General features: G+C 49.5%; 1 protein-coding gene across 1 annotated transcript in view; it reads left to right on the plus strand.

Annotated features, from left to right (window-relative positions):
- The window catches only part of SLC6A1 (solute carrier family 6 member 1), a 43,348-nt gene extending 22,836 nt beyond the window's left edge, over positions 1–20,512 (plus strand). The window contains exons 3-16 of the mRNA XM_043588128.1: positions 1,383–1,712; positions 2,119–2,250; positions 3,056–3,156; positions 4,024–4,133; positions 5,807–5,939; positions 9,027–9,161; positions 9,381–9,484; positions 9,806–9,930; positions 11,302–11,414; positions 11,830–11,961; positions 13,432–13,534; positions 15,126–15,226; positions 16,070–16,237; positions 18,132–20,512. Of these exons, the coding sequence (XP_043444063.1) occupies positions 1,475–1,712; positions 2,119–2,250; positions 3,056–3,156; positions 4,024–4,133; positions 5,807–5,939; positions 9,027–9,161; positions 9,381–9,484; positions 9,806–9,930; positions 11,302–11,414; positions 11,830–11,961; positions 13,432–13,534; positions 15,126–15,226; positions 16,070–16,237; positions 18,132–18,236 (1,800 nt within the window). The 5' untranslated portion in view covers positions 1,383–1,474 and the 3' untranslated portion in view covers positions 18,237–20,512. The remainder of the gene's footprint in view (positions 1–1,382; positions 1,713–2,118; positions 2,251–3,055; positions 3,157–4,023; positions 4,134–5,806; positions 5,940–9,026; positions 9,162–9,380; positions 9,485–9,805; positions 9,931–11,301; positions 11,415–11,829; positions 11,962–13,431; positions 13,535–15,125; positions 15,227–16,069; positions 16,238–18,131) is intronic.
- The last annotated feature ends 253 nt before the right edge of the window (positions 20,513–20,765 follow it).

Below are 20,765 nucleotides of genomic sequence, written 5' to 3' on the forward strand. Positions count from 1 at the left end.
AGGATGGGACCGAGCCCAACGTCATACACCGCCCTCTACCCCACGCTGCCTCCGGAACTAAAGAGGTAAGGAGAGTGCAGGGTGTAGGTGGGATATATCTTGGGTCAGAGAGGTCATGTAAACTAGTGGTCCTTCTTCAACTGATGGCTGGGACTGGCTCCCAGCATAAGAAGCTCCTTTTGCAGAATATGTTAAATGTATGGATTCAGGATGCATCTCCTTGAGATTCTGATGTGGGACATCTGGCGTGTGACCTGGGAATCTGCATCGTTACAGAGTTTCGCAAAGAACTTGGAAGCGTGGCCAGGCTTGGGGTTGCTGAGAAAATAGTAACAAGTTCCCACCATTTGCCAGGCGCAGGGTCCTCACTGAATAAGCAAAGAACAACCACCCAATGAGGGACATACTATTATCATAACTCAATTTTTAAATATATTTTTAAATTTATTTTTAACTTACATCCAAGTTAGTTAGCATATAGTGCAACAATGATTTCAGGAGTAGATTCCTTAATGCCCCTTACCCATTTAGCCCCTGCCCCCTCCCACAACCCCTCCAGTAACCCTCAGTTTGTTCTGTGTATTTAAGAGTCTCTTATGTTTTTGTCCCCCTCCCTGTTTTTATATTATTTTTGCTTCCCTTCTCTTATGTTCATCTGTTTTGTATCATAAAGTCCTCATATGAGTGAAGTCATAGGGTATTTGTCTTTCTCTGACTAATTTCACTTAGCATAATACTCTCCAGTTCCATCCACGTAGTTGCAAATGGCAAGATTTCATTCTTTTTGATTGCCGAGTAATACTCCATTGTGTGTGTTCTTTATTTATTCACTTATCTTCTTTATCCATTTATCCATAGATGGACATTTGGGCTCTTTCCATACTTTGGCTATTGTTGATGGCACTGCTATAAACATCGGGGTGCACAAGGGGTGTACCGCCTTCACTCACCATCTGTAGCTGGGTCACTTCCCTGTTCCAACCCACGGTTAAGCCCCACCATTGCTTACATTGGTCATGGTTACTATGACCTCCGGGAATGAGAAATCTAGTTGTACCCCACGAGGCAAAGATGAGGAACACTTAATATTTCTGTCTGAATATTTGGTCTCCTCGGTTTTCTTCTCTGAGCAAGACCCATAACAAGGGCATGTGACGCAGATGCAGGTTTGACGTTAGCTCAGGAGCTATGAAGACACCACATCCCCACGCACAAGTCTAGAAACAAAGGGTACTGCCCTTCCTCTAGGAGAAAGAGAGCTTATGAGAGAGCCTTCTCCAGCTCCTAGGTTGTTTGGGGTTATTTTATTTTTGTAATTTTGGGGCAACTCCAGGATCTTGCCACCCTTCTGTGCCTATCACCCCACCTCTCTCTTCTCCCAGGGTGACCTTGAGCCGCAAAACTGCTGTCCGCGTGGACCGGGGCCGACATCGCACGTCCATCTGCCAGGACCTCTGTGTCCAAACTCCGAGACATGGCGACCAATGGCAGCAAGGTGGCCGACGGGCAGATCTCCACGGAGGTCAGCGAGGCCCCTGTGGCCAATGACAAGCCCAAAACTCTGGTGGTCAAGGTACAGAAGAAGGCAGCGGACCTTCCAGACCGGGACACGTGGAAGGGCCGCTTCGACTTCCTCATGTCCTGTGTGGGCTATGCCATCGGCCTGGGCAACGTCTGGAGATTCCCCTATCTCTGCGGCAAAAACGGAGGTGGTAGGTGCTGGCCTGGCAACCTCCCAGCCCGTTCTGGACCCCTTGGAGAGTGTCACACTTGGGTGTTTTCTGGGGCAAACTCAGGGGAAGGGGTCCCCTCAAGACTCCAAAGGGAGTACCAGGCCCCATTTCCTGTTTCTTGTCCCTTAACCAAAAGATTCCCAAAAGGCCAAGTGTCCTTTGTTAACACCACCAAAAAGTTCACCTCTTCATTTTGCAAAGAACGGGGGACATAGTTTGAGCAAAGGACATCCTTGGACCTCAGTTTGGCTATGGGTGCTGCTTTTGAGGCAGAGGGTAAGGATATCATGGCCGGGACCCGAAAACGCCCTGCCGTGATGCTCCCTCTGACCGGGGCTTCTCCAAAGCCTTGGGGTCATGAGCGTCTCTCTTCTCAACCCCACAGGGGCCTTCCTGATCCCCTACTTCCTGACTCTTATCTTTGCGGGGGTCCCTCTCTTCCTGCTGGAGTGCTCCCTGGGCCAGTACACATCCATCGGGGGCCTGGGGGTGTGGAAGCTGGCCCCCATGTTCAAGGGTAAGTCTGCAGAGTGGGGGGCCATGTGCTGGTGCCTCTGCCCACAGAACTATGGTGAAACTAGGCCCTTCCTGGCACTTCCATCCCCACTGGAGAGGGGACCTGCTCGGTTCGCTTCTGAGCAGAGTGGAGCCCTCACAAGGAGCCAGGTGATAGATGGTGGCATTGACTATAATCTAGGGTGAGGGAGGTGGACAGGAGTGCCCAGTGCAGAGGCCCTCCCCACACACACACACCAGCCTGCTGTCCTGTGAACTTATTTCCCTAGCCAGGGCTGGTGCAATTTTCTTTGCTTCCTTACTCAGTGCCTGACACTCAGATAGATATGTGGAGAAGCATTCTTGTCTGGCAAGCTCAGACTCCTGCCCCACCTGCAACCAGCCAGTGCTGGGCCGCAGACCCAAGTCCCCACTTGCCAGATGTGTGTGACCTTACCTAAGTTCCTGCCTCTCTCTTAGCCTCAGTACCTCAATAACACCTGTCTCCAAGGGCCAGTGAGCTGGTGGGCATCATGGAAAATGATAAGAATGGCACTCACTAGAGTGTTATAATTTTTTTTAATGTTTATTTATTTTTGAGAGAGACAGAGACAGAATGCGAGTGGGTTAGGGGCAGAGAGAGGGAGACACAGAGTCCGAAGCAGGCCCGAGGCTCTGAGCCGGCAGCACAGAACCTGATGCAGGGGTTAAACTCACAGACTGTGAGATCATGACCTGAGCCGAAGTCGGACGCTCAACCGACTGAGCCACCCAGGCGCCCCATGTAATTATTCTATGAAATGTCATGCTGCCGTGTCCATTCCCAGGTGTGGGCCTTGCCGCTGCTGTGTTGTCATTCTGGCTGAACATCTACTACATCGTGATCATCTCCTGGGCCATCTACTACCTGTACAATTCCTTCACCACAGTGAGTGGACCCTTGCACCGCCCCCTCCAGAAGGAGCCAGACCCAGAGCCTGCTCTCTGTCTACTGGGACTACCTTTCTGTTCACAGTGCTGTTCCTTGGGTGGAGGGTGTGGTTTGTGTTCAGTGGTCCCTGTCTCCCTGCAAGTTGTAGCACCATGAACCAACAGCTGCTCTGGGCCAGCCACTGGGCCAGGTGCTTCATGGGGGCTAACATCTACTCCTCTTGACACCCTCCTTAAGGTGGCTTTTGTTAGCTCATTTCATATGGATCCAGACTTCCTTGGTTCCAATTCTGACCCCAGGATATACCAGCTGTGCAACTTCGAGAAAGAAACTTAACCTCTCTGAGCCACAGTGCTTATTTATGCAATGAAGGTAGAAAGGAAACCTGCCTCATAGAGTTGTTGTGAGGATTAAGGAGTAAATATGTGCAAAAGGCTTAGGATTGTACCTCACAAAGAACAAGTACCGTAAAGTGTTCACTGTTAACATCAGTGTGCAGAGGGTCAAACAGGCGAGATCTCTTACTCAAGGTCACATAGCTAGGAAGCGGCCCCCAGATGAACAGACAAGATATTGTGGTGCCGCTCAGAAAGCTGGTTTTCAGAGGGATATGATCAAGGTTCAAGTTTCAGCTCTGACACTTAGGAGCTGTGCGATCTCGAACAAGTTGCTGCCCCTCTCTGATCTCTAAAATGGGGATCTCAACAAGACCTGCACCTGAGAGCTGTTGGAGAGGGGAGGCGAGGTAATGGATGGCTATGAGGAGGCTCGGGGGACTGTGAGGATGGACGAGGTGCACTGGGACCACTGTTGCCATCCCCTGGGGGCTCAATTGTGTTTGTCCGTGCCCCTGTGCCTTTGCAGACGCTGCCGTGGAAACAGTGTGACAACCCCTGGAACACAGACCGTTGCTTCTCCAACTATAGCGTCGTCAACACCACCAACATGACCAGCGCCGTGGTAGAGTTCTGGGAGTAAGTGTGGGGCCATCGGTGGTGGGGGTGTCTATCAGCCAGGGCCAGCAGGAGACAGAGGTGCCCTCAAAAAGGGTGATGGGAGCTGATGATGTGCGCAGGGCTGAGGGGGAAGCGAGGGAGAGTGAAGTCCCTTTCTCCCTCCTAGAGAGCTGGGCCATGGAAAGGGCCACTAGTTACAAACTAGGGAGAATGAATTGCTTCAGTACAGAGAATGAATTCCTGCCTTCTCTCTCCTCCTGACCAGTGGCTCCTGCCATTGGTCAAACCTAGCTAGAAGCCAGAGGACAAGGGAGCCAGCCATATAGGCATAGAAGCCAGCCTCCCGGGGCACAGAACAGAATGGACAAGGGTGAAGAGTGAGTCCCCGGAAGGGAGTAACCAGCACAGGACAGGGAGAATTGCCAGGAGAGGACAACAAAATCCCAGCTCATCCTGAAAACCAGTCCAGTCTACTTAGAAACCCAGAGTTGTTTGGACTAAAGGCACACATGCATACACACACACGCATACACACATACATACACACACACACACACTGTACATACTGAAGGCCGTGCTGATTGTATCTTCAGGAGAACACATCATAGATTGTGTGTTGGGATATTGATTACTAAAAGGGGCCTTGGGATCCAAATCTCTTTGGCATGAAGGAGGCATTTGTGTTGGGTAGCTTGAAAGGGTCTGAGAGTACTCTGAAAGGTTCCACAGCACCTTAGATAAGCTGCCAGGAGGAACTGTTCTCAGGAGGTGTCAGAACACGTGATGCTAGTCTTTGTGCAGAAGTGTCCTTGGCTAGGTTGGTCTCCTTACAAATAAAATTAGATTCTTTGGCTTCTGCTTCTTTCCAGCATCTGCCACATACCAATTCCGGACTGCATTCAGCCATTTATTCAGTAAACATTTCTTGAGTGCTTACTGTGTGCAGTGTGGTTAGAGGCATGGCAAACATAAGCAAACAGGCAGTCATAACACCAGATGAGCAAGGCTAAGAGTGGGGGGATGCACTGGAGGCTAGAGGTGCCCCAAGTTGGTACCTGGACCAGCTCAGGTGAGGAGTGACATCTAAGGATGAAAACCACATAGGAAGGACAGGTGTCAGCAGGAGGAAGAGAATGCATGAAGGCTTGGAGGCAGGTGAGCGCAAGCCAGGCACAGGTGAGGGGATGGGAGTCATCCAGGCTGATGAGCATTTGAGGGGCTTCAGGGGGGGCTGAGACTGGAGAGAAAAGTGGGGCCAGCCCAGAAGGGCCTTGCAAGGTTAGCCTGGGGAGGCTGGGCTTCATGCTGAGGAAGTAAAGAGCTATTCACTGTAGGGTTTTAAGTAGGCGAGTGATACGATCAGACGTACCACTTAGAAGGGCCTCTGGGGCTAGAAGGGAGTGGGGACAGAGCAAAAATGAAGGTGAGGGTCTAGCTAGGAGGGCACTGCAGCCAAACAGGTGAGCAATAAGGGTGGCCAGACTAAGGTTCCGGCAGGTCCCTTGAGCAAATAGCACACTCTCTGCCAATTAGTATAATGGACCCCACGGTCTCCAGCCAGCTCCTGGATCTCAGTGACCACAGATGTCAGCACAGTCCCAGTGGAGGATGTCATCTGTGTTCAGTCCCTGGGTACCCCCAGGTCACTCCAGCTCCCACGTGACTTTCTGCTCTCTCCACTGTTCCACCAGGCGGAATATGCATCAGATGACAGACGGGCTAGATAAGCCAGGTCAGATCCGCTGGCCTCTGGCCATCACCTTGGCCATCGCCTGGATCCTTGTGTATTTCTGTATCTGGAAGGGTGTTGGATGGACTGGAAAGGTAAGGCCTGTGCACAGTGGGGACCAGAAGGGGACAGATCTACAAGGGGATTTCTGCTCTGCTCTGGGCAAGGAGTCTGCACCTCGAGGAATGCCGTCGAACCTGGAGTGAAGCAGTTCTCTTCATCTCCCTCTGCCTTGGTTTCCTTTCCTGTAAAATGGGAATAATAATACTACCTACCTTCTGGGCAGCTCTGAGGATTACATACCACAATGCAAGTCAGACAGTTACACAGAGCCATGACAAAACACGTGGTAAACTTTGCTCAAGGACCATTGAACAAACTGTCCCCGCACATCTCCACTGAGCCAGGCCTTGTAGGGTGATCCAGAGATGAATGTTCCACATCCCAGCCTTTGAGGAGCATCAGAAATGGATCAATGGATGGTTAAATACTCAGGCCCTGTTCTGGAACAGTCCTGAGTTTAGATCCCAACTTCCCTGTTTACCTGGCTAGGTGACCTTAGACAGGTCCCTGCTCTGAAACTCCATTTCCTTCTTTAAAAAATGGGGCTCATCTGTTGGTTTGTCATAAAAATCAAATGGGGTGATGATTTTGTAAAGCTCTCAGCAGCTAGCGAGAGGAATTGTACTTGTTTTGTTTTTATTATTGGCAAGGGCAGAGCAGGTCAAGCTTGGAGGGGCGGGGAGGTCCATCCTGGGGACATCTGGGGAGCTCGCCAATCAAGTTAGGGGTAAGGGGACTGGCCTCACTCCCATTCCTTTCTCCTTAAAGCCCCACCCCAAGAGTCCAGGGTCAGAAGATGGCTCAGCCTGTCACTGGCCCTAGCCTGAAGGGAACTTAGAGACCTGTCTGAGTTCTTATAGCAAGTAAGGGAGAGAAGGGATTTGAACTGAATCAGGCAAGAGCAGGGAGGTCCAGACTACCTAAGCTGATGTAAGCAAAACAGAACCTTAACAAACATGCTTGGGCATGAGTGCAGGTGATGAAAAACTCACCAATTCCAGTCTGGTGGGACCTTTGGACCTACCAGGTTCTCAGTTCCAAATCCAGTGTCAAAACCTCTCGAATGTGTCCTTAGACTAGGCAGTCAGGAGGAGGGCACAGGTATCTCCCATCCCGATTTTAAGAAACAGAAGAATGTAGGGGCTAAAGGCACTGGAAGAAATAGAGCTCAGCTTGAATCTCAGGCCCCTGATTCCTAGCTGTGTGTGCTCGGGCAATCTATTTCACCTCTCTGTGCCTCAGTCTCCTCATCTGTTAAATGGATACAATAATAGTACCTTACAGGGTTGTCATAAAGACTGAGGAGAATAATCTATGCAGAATATGTAGCATATGCCTAGCCACCATATACCATATACCATGTAGACAATCCATGATATCAGTTATCTTTTGAGTCGTCCAATCCAACAGTAAACACTTATTAAGCACCTAGTGTATACCTGACTCCATTCTGAACATGGAAGACAGATTAAAGTGTAAGACCTAGGCAATATATATTAAGCATGTTGTATGTCCTCTGAGTAGGCAGGTTGATTGTATCCATTTTCCAGACAAGAAAATGCATGGTTCAGAGAGGATGAGAAATTGATCCAACGTCACACAGCTTATAGGTGCTGCAGGTGTTTCAAATTCCTTTTTCCTAATTCCGAGTACAGTGGTGTTTCTAGTGGATTATGGCTGCCTTTGCTAACCCTGAAGAATCTCAGATCCATTGAGGGAAATGAAACTATGAAATACAAGGGTTATTGAACTTGAAAACTGCTCTTTCACAACAGTGGACAAAGAAGTGTAATCTCAGACAATGACATCAGTCTTTTGATTATCAATTTGGCAAAAAAAAAAAAAAAAAACAACCCACGTACTTTTTAATGATTATACTCAGTGCTGGCACCTTTGTGGGGAAGGTGCGCTCTGAAATGCTGGACAAAGTTCGGTTTCTGGAAGGTAATTGAGCAATATGAATCACAAGCCATTGAGAAATTTATCCCTTTTTAGTCATTAATTCTACTTCTACAAAATTTTCCCAAGAGTGGTATAATAATTTTCTGGACAAAGTTTTATATATAGGGGTGTCCAATGTTGTATTAGTGACATTCATATAAAATGCATAAAAAAGTTAGTGAAATTCACATAAATGGATAACAGTAGGGGGAACTTTAAAAAGAATGGTAGAGCCTTCTGAGGGACTATTTTGCATAATTAAATATCACATTTTTAAGAGACAATAAAACAATTTTTAGTAAACAAATAAAGTTGTATGTACTGTGTTTTTGAATTTTAAACATGTTAAATGAAGATGCAAGTACATAATTTGAGCATCACTTTGTAAGAAAATGTGATCATATATGCAAAGCAAATTCTCAAAAAGGAACATTAAAATGTTCACCCCCATGCTTTTATGTACTAGGCATTTAATTGAGTGTCTCTTATATACCATGGGCCGTTCTAGGCACTGGGAAAACAGAACTGAACAAGACAAGCCCTCTCCTTCATGTAACTTAAATTCTAGGAGCTGTTGAAGGGAACTTTGTGTGTGTGTTTGTGTGTGTGTGTGTGTGTGTGTGTGTGTGTGTGTGTAAAATTTTCCTGACACCATATTGTACTTGAACAATTTATTTTTTTTTTTAATTTTTTTTTCAATGTTTATTATTTTATTTTTGGGACAGAGAGAGACAGAGCATGAACGGGGGAGGGGCAGAGAGAGAGGGAGACACAGAATCGGAAGCAGGCTCCAGGCTCTGAGCCATCAGCCCAGAGCCTGACGCGGGGCTCGAACTCACGGACCGCGAGATCGTGACCTGGCTGAAGTCGGACGCTTAACCGACTGCGCCACCCAGGCACCCCTGTACTTGAACAATTTAGACCCAAGTCAAAAAATAAAGGAGAGGTTGAGGGAAGGAAACTCCAGGTACTGAGCTGGTTGGTTCATACTCCAAGGAGAGGCTTCAGAAAAGTGGGCAAATACAGCCAGTTAGGAATCCAGGAAGGCTTCCTGGAGGAAGATGAACTGGAAGTAAGCCCAGGGCCACAGGAGATACTGATGTAGGTGAAGTGGGGGGAGGGGAAGAATGGGCGCGCTGGAGGGGGGGTGACGACCTCGTTGCCAACTCTTCTCCCAGGTGGTTTACTTCTCCGCCACCTATCCATACATCATGCTGATCATCCTGTTCTTCCGTGGAGTTACGCTGCCCGGGGCCAAGGAGGGCATCCTCTTCTACATCACGCCCAACTTCCGCAAGCTGTCCGACTCTGAGGTGAGTGCCTTCCCCGGGGCCCCGCCCCTCTGGCCGGGTGAAGGGCCCACCTGAGTCCTGAGCCACCGTTTACCAGCTTTAGGAAAAGTTCCTGTACCTCTCTATCCCTCATGGAAACCAAGATGGTTCCCAGGTAGAACTGGTTACCACGTGTAAAAGGCCATGGGGCACTGTGGCAATGATTATAATTTTGACTAGTTCTTGATCATCCACTTACAGGTGTGGCTGGATGCGGCAACCCAGATCTTCTTCTCCTATGGACTGGGCCTGGGATCCCTGATCGCTCTCGGGAGCTATAACTCGTTCCACAACAATGTCTACAGGTGCGGGAGCCCAAGAGCCCCTTCCTTCCCGGCCACGCCTCTCTAAGGTCAAGCCTGCACGTGACCACGCCCCCGTACAGACCACGCCCCCTGGCCTATCTCTACTTTCAGCTCCACTCCTCTCTAAGCCTATTCCTTTGTGGCCACTCCTTCCTCTTCCACCCCTTCCCTGGGATGGGGTGGGGGCACCTGCCCTGTGGCCCTTCTCCCAGGCATCTTTTTCTGCCCCTGCCCCTCATCCCTCACCCCTCCTAACCACTGCTCCTAGCTCGCCTCCTGACCAGCCCCACCCTCACTGACTCCGCCCTTTCCTCTCTGCAGGGACTCCATCATTGTTTGCTGTATCAATTCGTGCACCAGCATGTTCGCAGGATTTGTCATCTTTTCCATCGTGGGCTTCATGGCCCATGTCACCAAGAGGTCCATTGCTGATGTGGCGGCCTCAGGTTCGGGCCGCACATTGGAGGGCCCGGGCTCCTGGGGTGGGAGGGGATAACACGGGGCATCTGTGGCCATCGTCAACATCACCAGCAGCAGCCTGGGGACAAGCCTGCGGGCAGAGGGAAGAGCCAGTACACAGGCCTGGAGACAGGGATGAGTGTGGTGTGTGGGCTCCCTGGCATTGAGCATCACTATGTGCCAGGCAGGGCACGGAGCATTTTAGTTGGAAAGCATCTCTGAAACTTTCCAACACGATGGAGCGGACGCTTTTGTTATCCTATTTACTAGGTGAGGAAACTGAGGCTCATGGATCACGTTCTCCAAGCTAGAAAAGTGGTGGAATTGGAATTGAGCATCGACCTAGCCCATCAAGAAGCCTGGGCTCTTAATCCCGTGACCATACTGGCTCTTCCAAGCACAATGCTGCCTTTTGCAGGGAGGAGACAGACTCTTTCTTGCCCCCTGGGATATAAACCTTGTTCCAACTCAGACATGCTCACCACCCTGACACAAAGTGTCTGAATCTTTGCTTTTGTCCCACTGCCAAACACGTCCTCATCAAGCAGGCTGTACCCACTCTGTTCACCACACAGTCATCAGTGGTGCAGGGTCCCAGGAGAACCCCAGGCAACCCTCACCTCCCTACTCACCCAAGAAAGCAGTGAGATGAGGGCCCCACTGTGTACACAGCAGAGGCCCTGAGGCTCAGGGAGGCATCTTCTCCATCATGGAGAACTGGGCCGGTCATGTGGAAAGGAACTTTCTCCACTGATGTCATCTTCCCTCCAACGGCCAGCTCATTTCTCTGGGACTCCCCAGCCGCCACCCCCCTTTCCTGAGCCAGACCCAGGGAGGATACAGTTTCTTTCCTTCTCCTTGTAAGGTTTCCCCTGATCTCTTGACTACCCCCTACCCAGATGCTCAAACGCAATATTGATCTCTTTAAGCCTTCTCCTTCCCTGTGCTCCCCAAAGGTACCACCGTCCAGGAGCCAGGACAGCCCCAGCATCATTCTGGACCCTTCCTTCACCTTCACTCCACAAACCAGCCAATACCAGGACCTGCCCTTTCCACCTCCTCACTATCTCTCCATTGGGTCATCTCTCTGCACCCGCACTGTCCCCACTGCTGGTCAAGCCACCAAAGTCCCTCATTTCATCTCACTGGCACCCTGGCCTCCAGACATAACCCTACTCCCTCCCCTGCCCACACGCACTCTGTATCCTCATCTAGGAAAAGGGGGGCTGACGACACTCACCTAAAAGGTTACTCTGAAGATGAAATGCAATAAAACTTAGAAAGTGGGTAGTGTGCTGGGTATGCTGTAGGGGCTCAGTACCTTTTTTTTGTTTTCTTTTTTACCCTTTGCTCCACAGGCCCTGGCTTGGCATTCCTGGCATACCCGGAGGCAGTGACCCAGCTGCCCATCTCTCCCCTCTGGGCCATCCTCTTCTTCTCAATGCTGCTGATGCTGGGCATTGACAGCCAGGTGAGGATGGCCTCCCTGGCACTTTGAAGAGCCCCCAGCCAGCTTTGTGGGTCTGGGAATAAGCAGGGAGAGGAGGCCATTGTCTCAGGCCCCCAGGAAGATGGTCAAGAGTTTCAGACCCCTAGCCTGTTCCACCACATGAGACTTCAGGGATCAGCTCATCCACTTTCCCCATTTTCCAGATGGGGAAACTGATGTCCAGAGGGAAAGGACCCCGGCGAGTTCCCTGGACTGATGTCCAGAGGGAAGGATCACAAAGAGAGGCAGAGGCAGAATCAGGCCTGGATCCTGGGGCCCTCCTAGCCCTGCTATCCCGACATTGCCGGACCCCTTGGGTCTTGCCCCAGAGAGTCAGGCTTTGGGTGGGTTGGGGCTGGGGTCCGCTGCATGTGGTTGACCTTTGACCCCCTTGAAGTTCTGCACCGTGGAGGGCTTTATCACGGCCCTGGTGGACGAGTATCCCAGACTTCTCCGCAACCGCAGGGAGCTCTTCATTGCTGCCGTCTGCATCGTGTCCTACCTGATTGGCCTCTCTAACATCACCCAGGTGAGCTCACTGGGCACGTGGCTCGCCTCTGGTGCAGCCACTTCCAGGTCCTCTCCACCCCAGCCTTGTACTGTGTCACCCTTCATCTTTTCGTTGAGCACCATCTCTGTTCCAAGCCCTGTACACACAGCAGTGGGTCAGACAGGGTCCCGGCCCTTAGGGTGGGATGGTGGGAAACACACACACTGAGTTAGAAATGATAAGACACAGCTAGAGAATACAGCCCCTACCCCAGCCAGGGGCACCCAGGACTACTTCCTGGAGGAAGGGATGCAGGGACTGTGTTTTTAAAAACTCATAAAAATTAACTGGAGAGTCGAGCTGGAGTTGAGCCTTTGACATCAATACTGTCTCTTCTTCTTGTTCCCACTTTGCTTTTTTCTATCGATATTAATGAGCACTCCTGTCTGCATTCAAGGCCTTCCTGGTCTAGTCAGAAGGCATACATATAGCTGATGAATTGTACAATAAATATCAATGACCCTAAAGCCATGAGCTCAGCCCTGTGGTCTGCTTTATTATCGGCAAAACTACCCCTGGATTCAAATATAGCTCATTCCCAGAATATTGTTCATTTATTCCTTTATTCCTCCATAGTTGTTAAACACTCACCATGGGCCTAGCATTACACTGGAGATTCAACAGTTAACGTGACAGACACAGTATCTGCTCTCTTGGGGCTTACACTTGGGTGGGCAAGACTGACATACAAATTAGATCATTTCAGAGAGTGTTCAGTGCCCCCCCCCAAAAAAGGGAATGACCAGTGAGAGTGGGAAGGATGCTACCTCAGACAGAGTAGTCAGGAGAGGGCCCTTTGAGGAAGTGGCAGTTGAACTGAAACTCAAATGATAAGGAAGAGACAGCCAGGGGAAGATCGAGCTGGGGGAATAAAGCATAGCAGGTGCTAAGGTCCTGAGGTGGGCATGGGCTTGGTAAATTTGAGGAGCAGAGGGAGTGAGGGGACAGAGGTTGGGGGTGCAGAACCACATCATGCAGGACCTTGCTGGCCAAAGCCATTTGTATTTTGTATTGTACTGCATTGCATTGCAGTATATTGTATTGTATTGTATTGTATTGTATTGTATTTTAATCTCTCAACTTTTGATGTGTTATATTTATGTCTTGTGTAATCCATGGGAGGTTTTAAGCAGGGAAGAGGCACAACTGATTTAGCTTTGTGGAGAGCTGGCTCTAATGACCAGCTCCTCTCTCAGTCCTCCAGCATTCCCAGGAATGGGATGTTTTTCTTCCCCAGACATTTTCTTCCCAATTCCCAGGGAGGCAGTGATCACCTCCTCTCATAGTCACTAGGCCCTCGATGCTTCTTTCAATCTTCCCTTAAGCCTTCTCCTTGCAGCATCGTCTAACACTTACCTGGCCAGACTGCAAAGGCCATGTGGTCTGTGAACTGCGTGTCCTGGGCACTGGCCGGAAGTGGACCCCCTCTTACTGCTTTTCCTCTTTTAGGGAGGCATTTATGTCTTCAAACTGTTTGATTACTACTCTGCCAGCGGCATGAGCCTACTCTTCCTTGTGTTCTTCGAATGTGTCTCCATTTCCTGGTTTTATGGTGAGTGTCAACTCTCCTTCCTCCTACCCTCCCTCATTCATTCAGTCAGTCAGTCAGTCATTCCTTTCTTCAGTTATCATTCAACAAAGACAACTTGGACACCAAGCCCATTCTATACATTAGTTTACAACTGACCCTTGAACAACCCGGGTTGGAACGGCACAGTCTGCTTATTCTGCATGTAAATATAGTGCAGTGTTTTTTCTGATACTTTTTTCAGGATAGTACGGTGCTATAAATGTATTTTCTCTTCCTTCAGATTTTCTTAATCACATTTGTTTTCTCTAGCTTACTTCATTGTAAAAACACGGTACATAATGCATAGAACTTACCAAATGTGTATTAGTCAACTGTTATTGGTAAGGCTTCTACTCAGCAGTAAGTTATTGGTGGTTACGTTTGTGGAGAGTCAGAAGTTATATGCAGATTTTTGGCTGCATGTTGGGGGATCAGCGCCCCTGGCTGCTACATTGCTCAAAGGTCAACTGTCGTTAGTCCTTACAACAATCTGATGAAGTTAGCACAGGAGATTCTATGCTTAGAAGATGGTATAAAGGCGGGTTAAATACATTCGTTGGAAATGGGAGCCAAAGTTTCTTCATAAATTTTGGGTTAAGAGCGTTTGAGATTTTATCTAGAAAAGTAAAACCAGGGGTTCCTGGGTGGTTCAGTTTGTCAGGCATCTGATTCTTGATCTCAGCTCGGGTCTTGATCTCAGGGTCGTGAATTCAAAGCCCCACGTTGGGCTCCACAATGGGCATGAAGCCTACTTAAAACAAACAAACAAACTACAAAAAAAAGTTCTGAAGTTAAATATGTAACAAAAATGGGGCTATAATTAAAGGTGTGCACTACCTTAGAACAAAGAATGTGGTAAACAGTGATTTTATGTGTGTGTGTGTGTTTTTTTATGGCCTAAGTTTCCAGACCCTGCTACGTGATAGTCCAAAGTAATCTTCCCCTGCACTTTGATTATCACAGCAAGACGATTTTGAACCGTTTTCCTGGGTCCCTCTTAGTCCTTGGTAGCCACTGTTTCTTCTTCACCTCCTCTTCCTCCTTGTCATCTCCCGCCTCACTCCCAACTGGCCTAACGCTGTCAGATCCTCACTGGTCAGTGGCTCTGCTTAGAATTCGGGCAATGCCCAACGTCAGTCTTGGGAACTTCATGACACCTGTGATTTTCTGCCAGCTTTGAGGTTCTTCTTTGCAGTCTGTCCCCGGTTGCTTATAGCATCAGATCATCAGGGGAAAACGCCCTGTCCAGCAGAGCCTTGAAGGAATGTCTAGGCTAGCTGTTGGGTGGGAGGGACATTGAGAGAGGCGGGGACATCTTTATGAGCATATCCTTTTGTTGGTGGGTATTTTCATGTGAAGGTGCCTGGCTTTCCCACACAACCCACACGCTGGGGGGTTTGGTTATTGAATGCTTGGATCGCGAGGACCCCAGGGAGCATTAGCCCCCTGTTACAGACAAAGAAGCGGAAGCTCCGAGAGGTCAGGTGACTTCCCCGTGGTCATACTGCAAGAAAGTGGCAGATTGGGGCTTCGAGCTCATTCATCCCTGCTGCTCTTGCTCCAAATGTCACAGGTGTCAACCGATTCTATGACAACATCCAAGAGATGGTTGGCTCCAGGCCCTGCATCTGGTGGAAACTCTGCTGGTCCTTCTTCACCCCAATCATTGTAGCGGTAAGGACAAGGCTTGACCAGCCCTGTTAGTGTGAGGCCAGACCAGGCCCTGGGGCCACTCAGGTCCAGAGAGAAACTTCTGGAAGCAAAGGCGCCCATTCCGTAATAATACTACTGCCTCCCGTTTGCTGAGCGTCTGCTTTGTGCCCTGCATGGTACCGTGGTACGTTACACCATCCTCACAAACCTCGGCAAAATAGGCATTCTTGTCCCTGCTTTACCGCTGAGGGACCCAGGCTCAGCCTGCCAGCATCACCCAGCTAGTTGGTATTGCGTTCAAACCAGGCGGGCCCGATTCTGAAGCTCAAACCACGGGAGGCCTCTTATTCTCAGCATCCTTCATTGCCTTAGGCAGGAGGAAGCTGAGGCATGAGCAGGCCTAGGAGGGCTGCCCCAGTCCTTGGGGTGGGGGCTAGGCCACTCTGTATGTTGTGTCCTGCACAAAGACACTCGACTGATGGCCGACCAGAGGCTGATTTCCAGTCCTCATTCTGCTTGCCAAGCTGCTTATCTTGGAGGAAGGGTCCTCCCAGAGAGGGCACCAACTTCAAACTGGTCCTCCCGGAAGGACTGCCATTTTCTGCTGGTTCTCACAGAGAGGGAACCTTTGGCTATTGGTCCTACCCGAAGTGGGTGCCTTTTTATATTCTATACAAAGATGTCTTATGTACCAGCAGTGGCCTTGGGTGCAGGATTCCCAAGATACTGGGCCCTTATGAGGGTCAACCTCACGGCGAAGGAGGTGGTCAATGGACCTATCAGCTTCAGGGTCTAGAAAGAGGCATTGATTGTCCATTCTGGGTGACTGACTGTGTGCCATCCCCTCTCCTCCACCCTCCCCAGGGCGTGTTCATTTTCAGCGCTGTGCAGATGACTCCTCTCACCATGGGGAACTACGTTTTCCCCAAGTGGGGCCAGGGCGTGGGCTGGCTCATGGCTCTGTCTTCCATGGTCCTCATCCCTGGTTACATGGCCTACATGTTCCTCACCTTAAAGGGCTCTCTGAAGCAGGTAAGCCCCTTCTGCACCCTTTAGATTGCTAGTCCCCTTACCCTGCTGTGCTGGGCACAGCCCCCTACCCTTGCGGAGCTCACAGTCTAGTTAGGATACAGACAGGCCAATATCCAATGACAATAGGGTGTTAGAAGTACCATGATTTGGGTAAATCAAGGAGGTGGGTTAGCCCTGCCTGGGCTGGGGAGGGTTAAGAAAGGCTTCTTGAAAGAGGAGATAGCTAAGAAGGTGCCTAAGGGTGAGCCAGCGGTAAAAGTAGAAGCACAGAAAGAATGTTTCTAGAAGGGGATGGAAAGGAAGCATTTGCAAAGGCCTAGGGGTATAAAGTGCATATGGTGAACTGAAGGCAGAGCACCGTGACTGAATGGTAGAGAGGGGTGCAGAGGGGATGATAAGAGATGAGGCTGGGCATGTAAGAAGGTCAGGCTCATGAAGGGCTTTGAAAATTAGGACAAGAACTTTGGACTTTATCCTGAGGGCAGAGGGGAGCCTCAAAGATTTGAAACGGGTGAAGGGTAGGGTCGGATGTATTGAGGGCTTACTCTAGACCTCTTTTGTGGGCTTGATAAAGACAAAACATGGTCTTACCCTCGAGGAAAGATAATGTAAAGCATGCTGCCCTCAGCAGGGGCCTACTAGCACATTCTAGGCCCATACCAGCTCTTTGTTAAATTATATGGACTTCTCAAGTGAAACAAGGCCATGTTGCAAGTACCCAAGTGCTAGAGACATTGATGGAGTAACTGCACGCTGAGATTTCACTGAGGAGAGGTGGATAATCAGAATGTGGAGGGCCTGGGATCAGTGGTTCTCAACCTTATTTCTACCAAGATGGACCTTCCAGACCAATCAGAGCCAGAAGAGGGAGCTCTATGGTCTGCGGCCTAAGGAGGACAAGGTGGAGGTTTGTGTGTAGCCCCTGGGCCAGGCTCCTCCTTTCACAGATGGAGAAACTGAGATCAGGTGGGATAAAATACTTCCCCACCCCTTGCAGTAAGTCATTAAGTCATTAGAGGAGCTGAGGCTTACAGCCCCTTCTTCCAACTCCAGGCCCAATGCTTTGATTTTCCATAATCCTCTGCTGAGTACCCAAAGGCGGCCAGGTCTTGGAGTGGCAGAGGCAAAGGCAGTGCATTTGAGGAGGGGAGCTCAGCCTGTGGGCAAAGGCCCAGAGGTGGGCATCTCTGAAGACAGTGCATTATCTGAAGGGACAGGATTTCGGGGAATATGTGTAGAGAAAGTAGTGGGACATCCATTCAGGAAATACGTATTGAACACCTACTATGTGACAGTATTATCAGTGCTAGAGACACATTTTGCCATGAGAAAAATAGGCAAAAATCCCACCCTCCTGGGGCTTACATTCTAGTAGAGGAAGACCAACAATTAACAAAATAAAAATGTGTTAGATAAGGATGAGTACTGTGGAGAAAAATAAAGTAGAAAGGGGTTTTAGGGAGTGCTGAGCAAGGCCTTGCTGAGAAGGTAACACTGAGCCAAGACCTAAGGAGGTAGAGATTGAGCTGTCTAATTATCTGAGAGGAAGGATGTACCAGACAGGGCGAGTGCAAAGGCCCTGAGGCAGGTGTATGTTTGGCGTGCCTGAGGAGCAGTGAGGAGGCCAGTGTGGCTGGAGTGGAGTAAGTGGTGGGGAGGGCAGGAGCGGCAGGGAGAGGGTCAGCCGGGAGCTATTACAATAACCCAAATGTGACAGATGCCACTCGGCCCAGGTAGGAACATGGGAGAGTATGGAGGATGTGGGGGTGAGGCTAGAGTCTGGGGGCACTCTGAAGGCAGAACAGGCAGGCAGGACAGACCTGAAAGGGGGGTGGGGGAAGGGAGCTGCCGGTCTTCCTCCCCCCACAGCCCACATTCTCCCCGGTGCCTGCAGCGCATCCAGGTCATGATCCAGCCCAGCGAAGACATCGTCCGCCCCGAGAACGGCCCGGAGCAGCCCCAGGCCAGCGGCTCAGCCAGCAAAGAGGCCTACATCTAGGGGCGTCTGGCAGCTCCCCGACCCAACACTCTCACCCCCCGACCTGGCTGAACGTGACCACCGCTTGCTGTCTGAAGATACCGTCTGTCTCAACCTACCTCGAGTGACGGCGAGTCCAGACATCATCACCATGCAGAGAGAGGGGAGGTGGGGGACAGTCACACCCCCGGTGGGCCCCGCCAGGGGCAGAGATACCCCACGGCTCCAGCTCCTGTAGGCTGGTGACCTTTTTAATCGGGCCCCATAAGCATCAAGCAATCAGCCTTTGTGACTGTGTGGTAAATCCTTTTCATCCTGCCCGAGAGTGTGGTGTGGTGTGGCCACACACCTCGAGGCTCTTAGTCATGTTCCTGACTGTTCTCTTACTGCCGAAACCCACGACTCTTATCTCGGACTTCGCAGGAGTTCGGTTCCGTCAGAACGCTGCTCTGTACACATGAAAAGGGCATTTCATATAATGGGGATTTCCAGGGAGAGCTCACTCGTACGAAGCAGGGAGCCTGCGGAGCTCTTACTTTCATTTTTTTGTTTATCCTTCCCGAGGCAGCTGGACAAAACAACCCCCCCCGCCAACCCGAGGACCTCCATCCTTGTTCCCTGAGCTGCATCTCCAGCAATCTGTGGAGCGTCCTTCCCTGCCCCCTTCCCGTCAGGCCATTCTGATTGCACCTGGCCCAACGGCCATCATTCCAGACGGCCCAGCTCTCCCTCGCTCCCTCCTTGGAAAACTGCCACAAGCACAATTGATTTTTTTATTGCCATTCTGGGGGCCTGAGGTCCCTCTGGGGAAATTCCCTAATCAGGAGCCCCAGTTTCTCTGAGGCTGCCCCATTTTATGGAACGCAGATCAGGTGCGGAAGAAATCAAGGCGAAGGTTCGTCTGTCCTTGAGTCAAAATGGATGCAGTTCTCTTTCTGGCTCCCCTTTCTGCTGTGTCCTCACTGCCGCCCCTAGTCAAAATGCTGCCTTCTTCATTCATATTCCTCAGCGGGAATCCCCTCACTGCCAGGAAAATCTCCCCAGCCCACTAACTGAGGAGCTAGTGTTAACCCAGACCACCCCCCACCCCCAAAGTGCTTCCAAGATTAAACTACTTCGTCGAGAAGTACTATTTGTTTCTTTCCGGAACTGGGCTCCATGGTGGTGGTGGTGGTGGTGCTGGTGCTGGTGGACAGCAAATCTGGCAAAGACACTTTCTTGCAAGTTCCGGTGACTCAGCGTTTCTCATTTGCCAGGAAGATGGGTTCCCATGTAGCAAACTGTATGTTGTGCCCCGTAGCTCCTTAGCTAGTTAGCTCACAAATCGTGTTTTACGACTAATCCTTAATAATTATGGTGAATTAACTGTGACCGTGGGTTTTTTAATCTCTTGTCATTCTCATCCGACAGTGACCAGCATACCAATTCTCGCAATAAGGTATGACCCTCAGAATATTAAGCACATCCTTGTAGAGAAAACAAAAAGTACGTGTACACGTAGAAAGGCACACACCTATACGTTCATCCTCGCGCGTGGTATATAGGGTCTTACTTGGTAACGTGTAGGGAATCTCAGACCTTTTCCTGAGGTCATCTGTAAAATAGTCTCATTGCTAAGGCATCCCACATGCCAACTGGTGAATCCATGATCAAGATGCTTACGTGTTGTTACATTGTAGGGTTTAGGATGAAAGGAACCCTTCACTGTGTCTCATGGTCCCACCTCCCCAGCCTGTGTGAATTCCTTTAGAATAAGGGCAGGAAGACTTCTGACATTCTCTTTGTCCTTCAATGTGAAACTAAGACCAAGTCTTTCCAAGATAAATGCAGTGTACTTAATGTTTGTAAGCAAATCTAATTGAGATGTTTGGCAAGAAATCCCCTAACTGATTTCCATCCAAACCTACTTATATAGCACAATATTCCGTGTCGTACAATTTCTGTGAGAACTGTGAATATGTGTACCTTTTTTTAGTATTTGCCCTGGGGGAGAAGATATTGTATTATCATATATGCTTTTTTTGCAATAAGGATTTATTCTCAGAACATCAAGTAAATCTATCTCTATATAAAAAAATATATGTAATATATACATATTCAAACTATATACAGAGCCTGTTTTAAAAAAAATTACACTATTATTTAGAAAAATTATCTGTTCTATGGACCAAATGTAAAATATTTATAAATGAAGATGCATTTTAAATGTCTATAAATGGTGTCATAACTAGAGCACGGGCGTTATGTACGTTTCTAAGAATTTAGAGGAAAAATAATAAAGGTTCTATGATATACGATGGCAGACCTTCAGTTCTTTGGGTTGTGGATACAAGAGCCTCGTTCACTGGAACAGCAACACATACACACAAAACTGTTTTTTTCCCCAACAGGGAGAGAGATGTGGGCTCAAAACTCCAGAAAGATACAGCTGGGCTTCCCAAAACCCTGGAATGAGTGAATAAAAAGTGACTCTGAGCTACATAAGGGAGGTTTTTTCACTCGTAAGCAGGGCTCTGAGAGGCCACAACTCTCTGTTAAACTGCAAGCTGC

The sequence above is a fragment of the Prionailurus bengalensis genome, chromosome A2 (genome assembly GCF_016509475.1).
Source record: "Prionailurus bengalensis isolate Pbe53 chromosome A2, Fcat_Pben_1.1_paternal_pri, whole genome shotgun sequence".
NCBI lineage: Eukaryota > Metazoa > Chordata > Mammalia > Carnivora > Felidae > Prionailurus > Prionailurus bengalensis.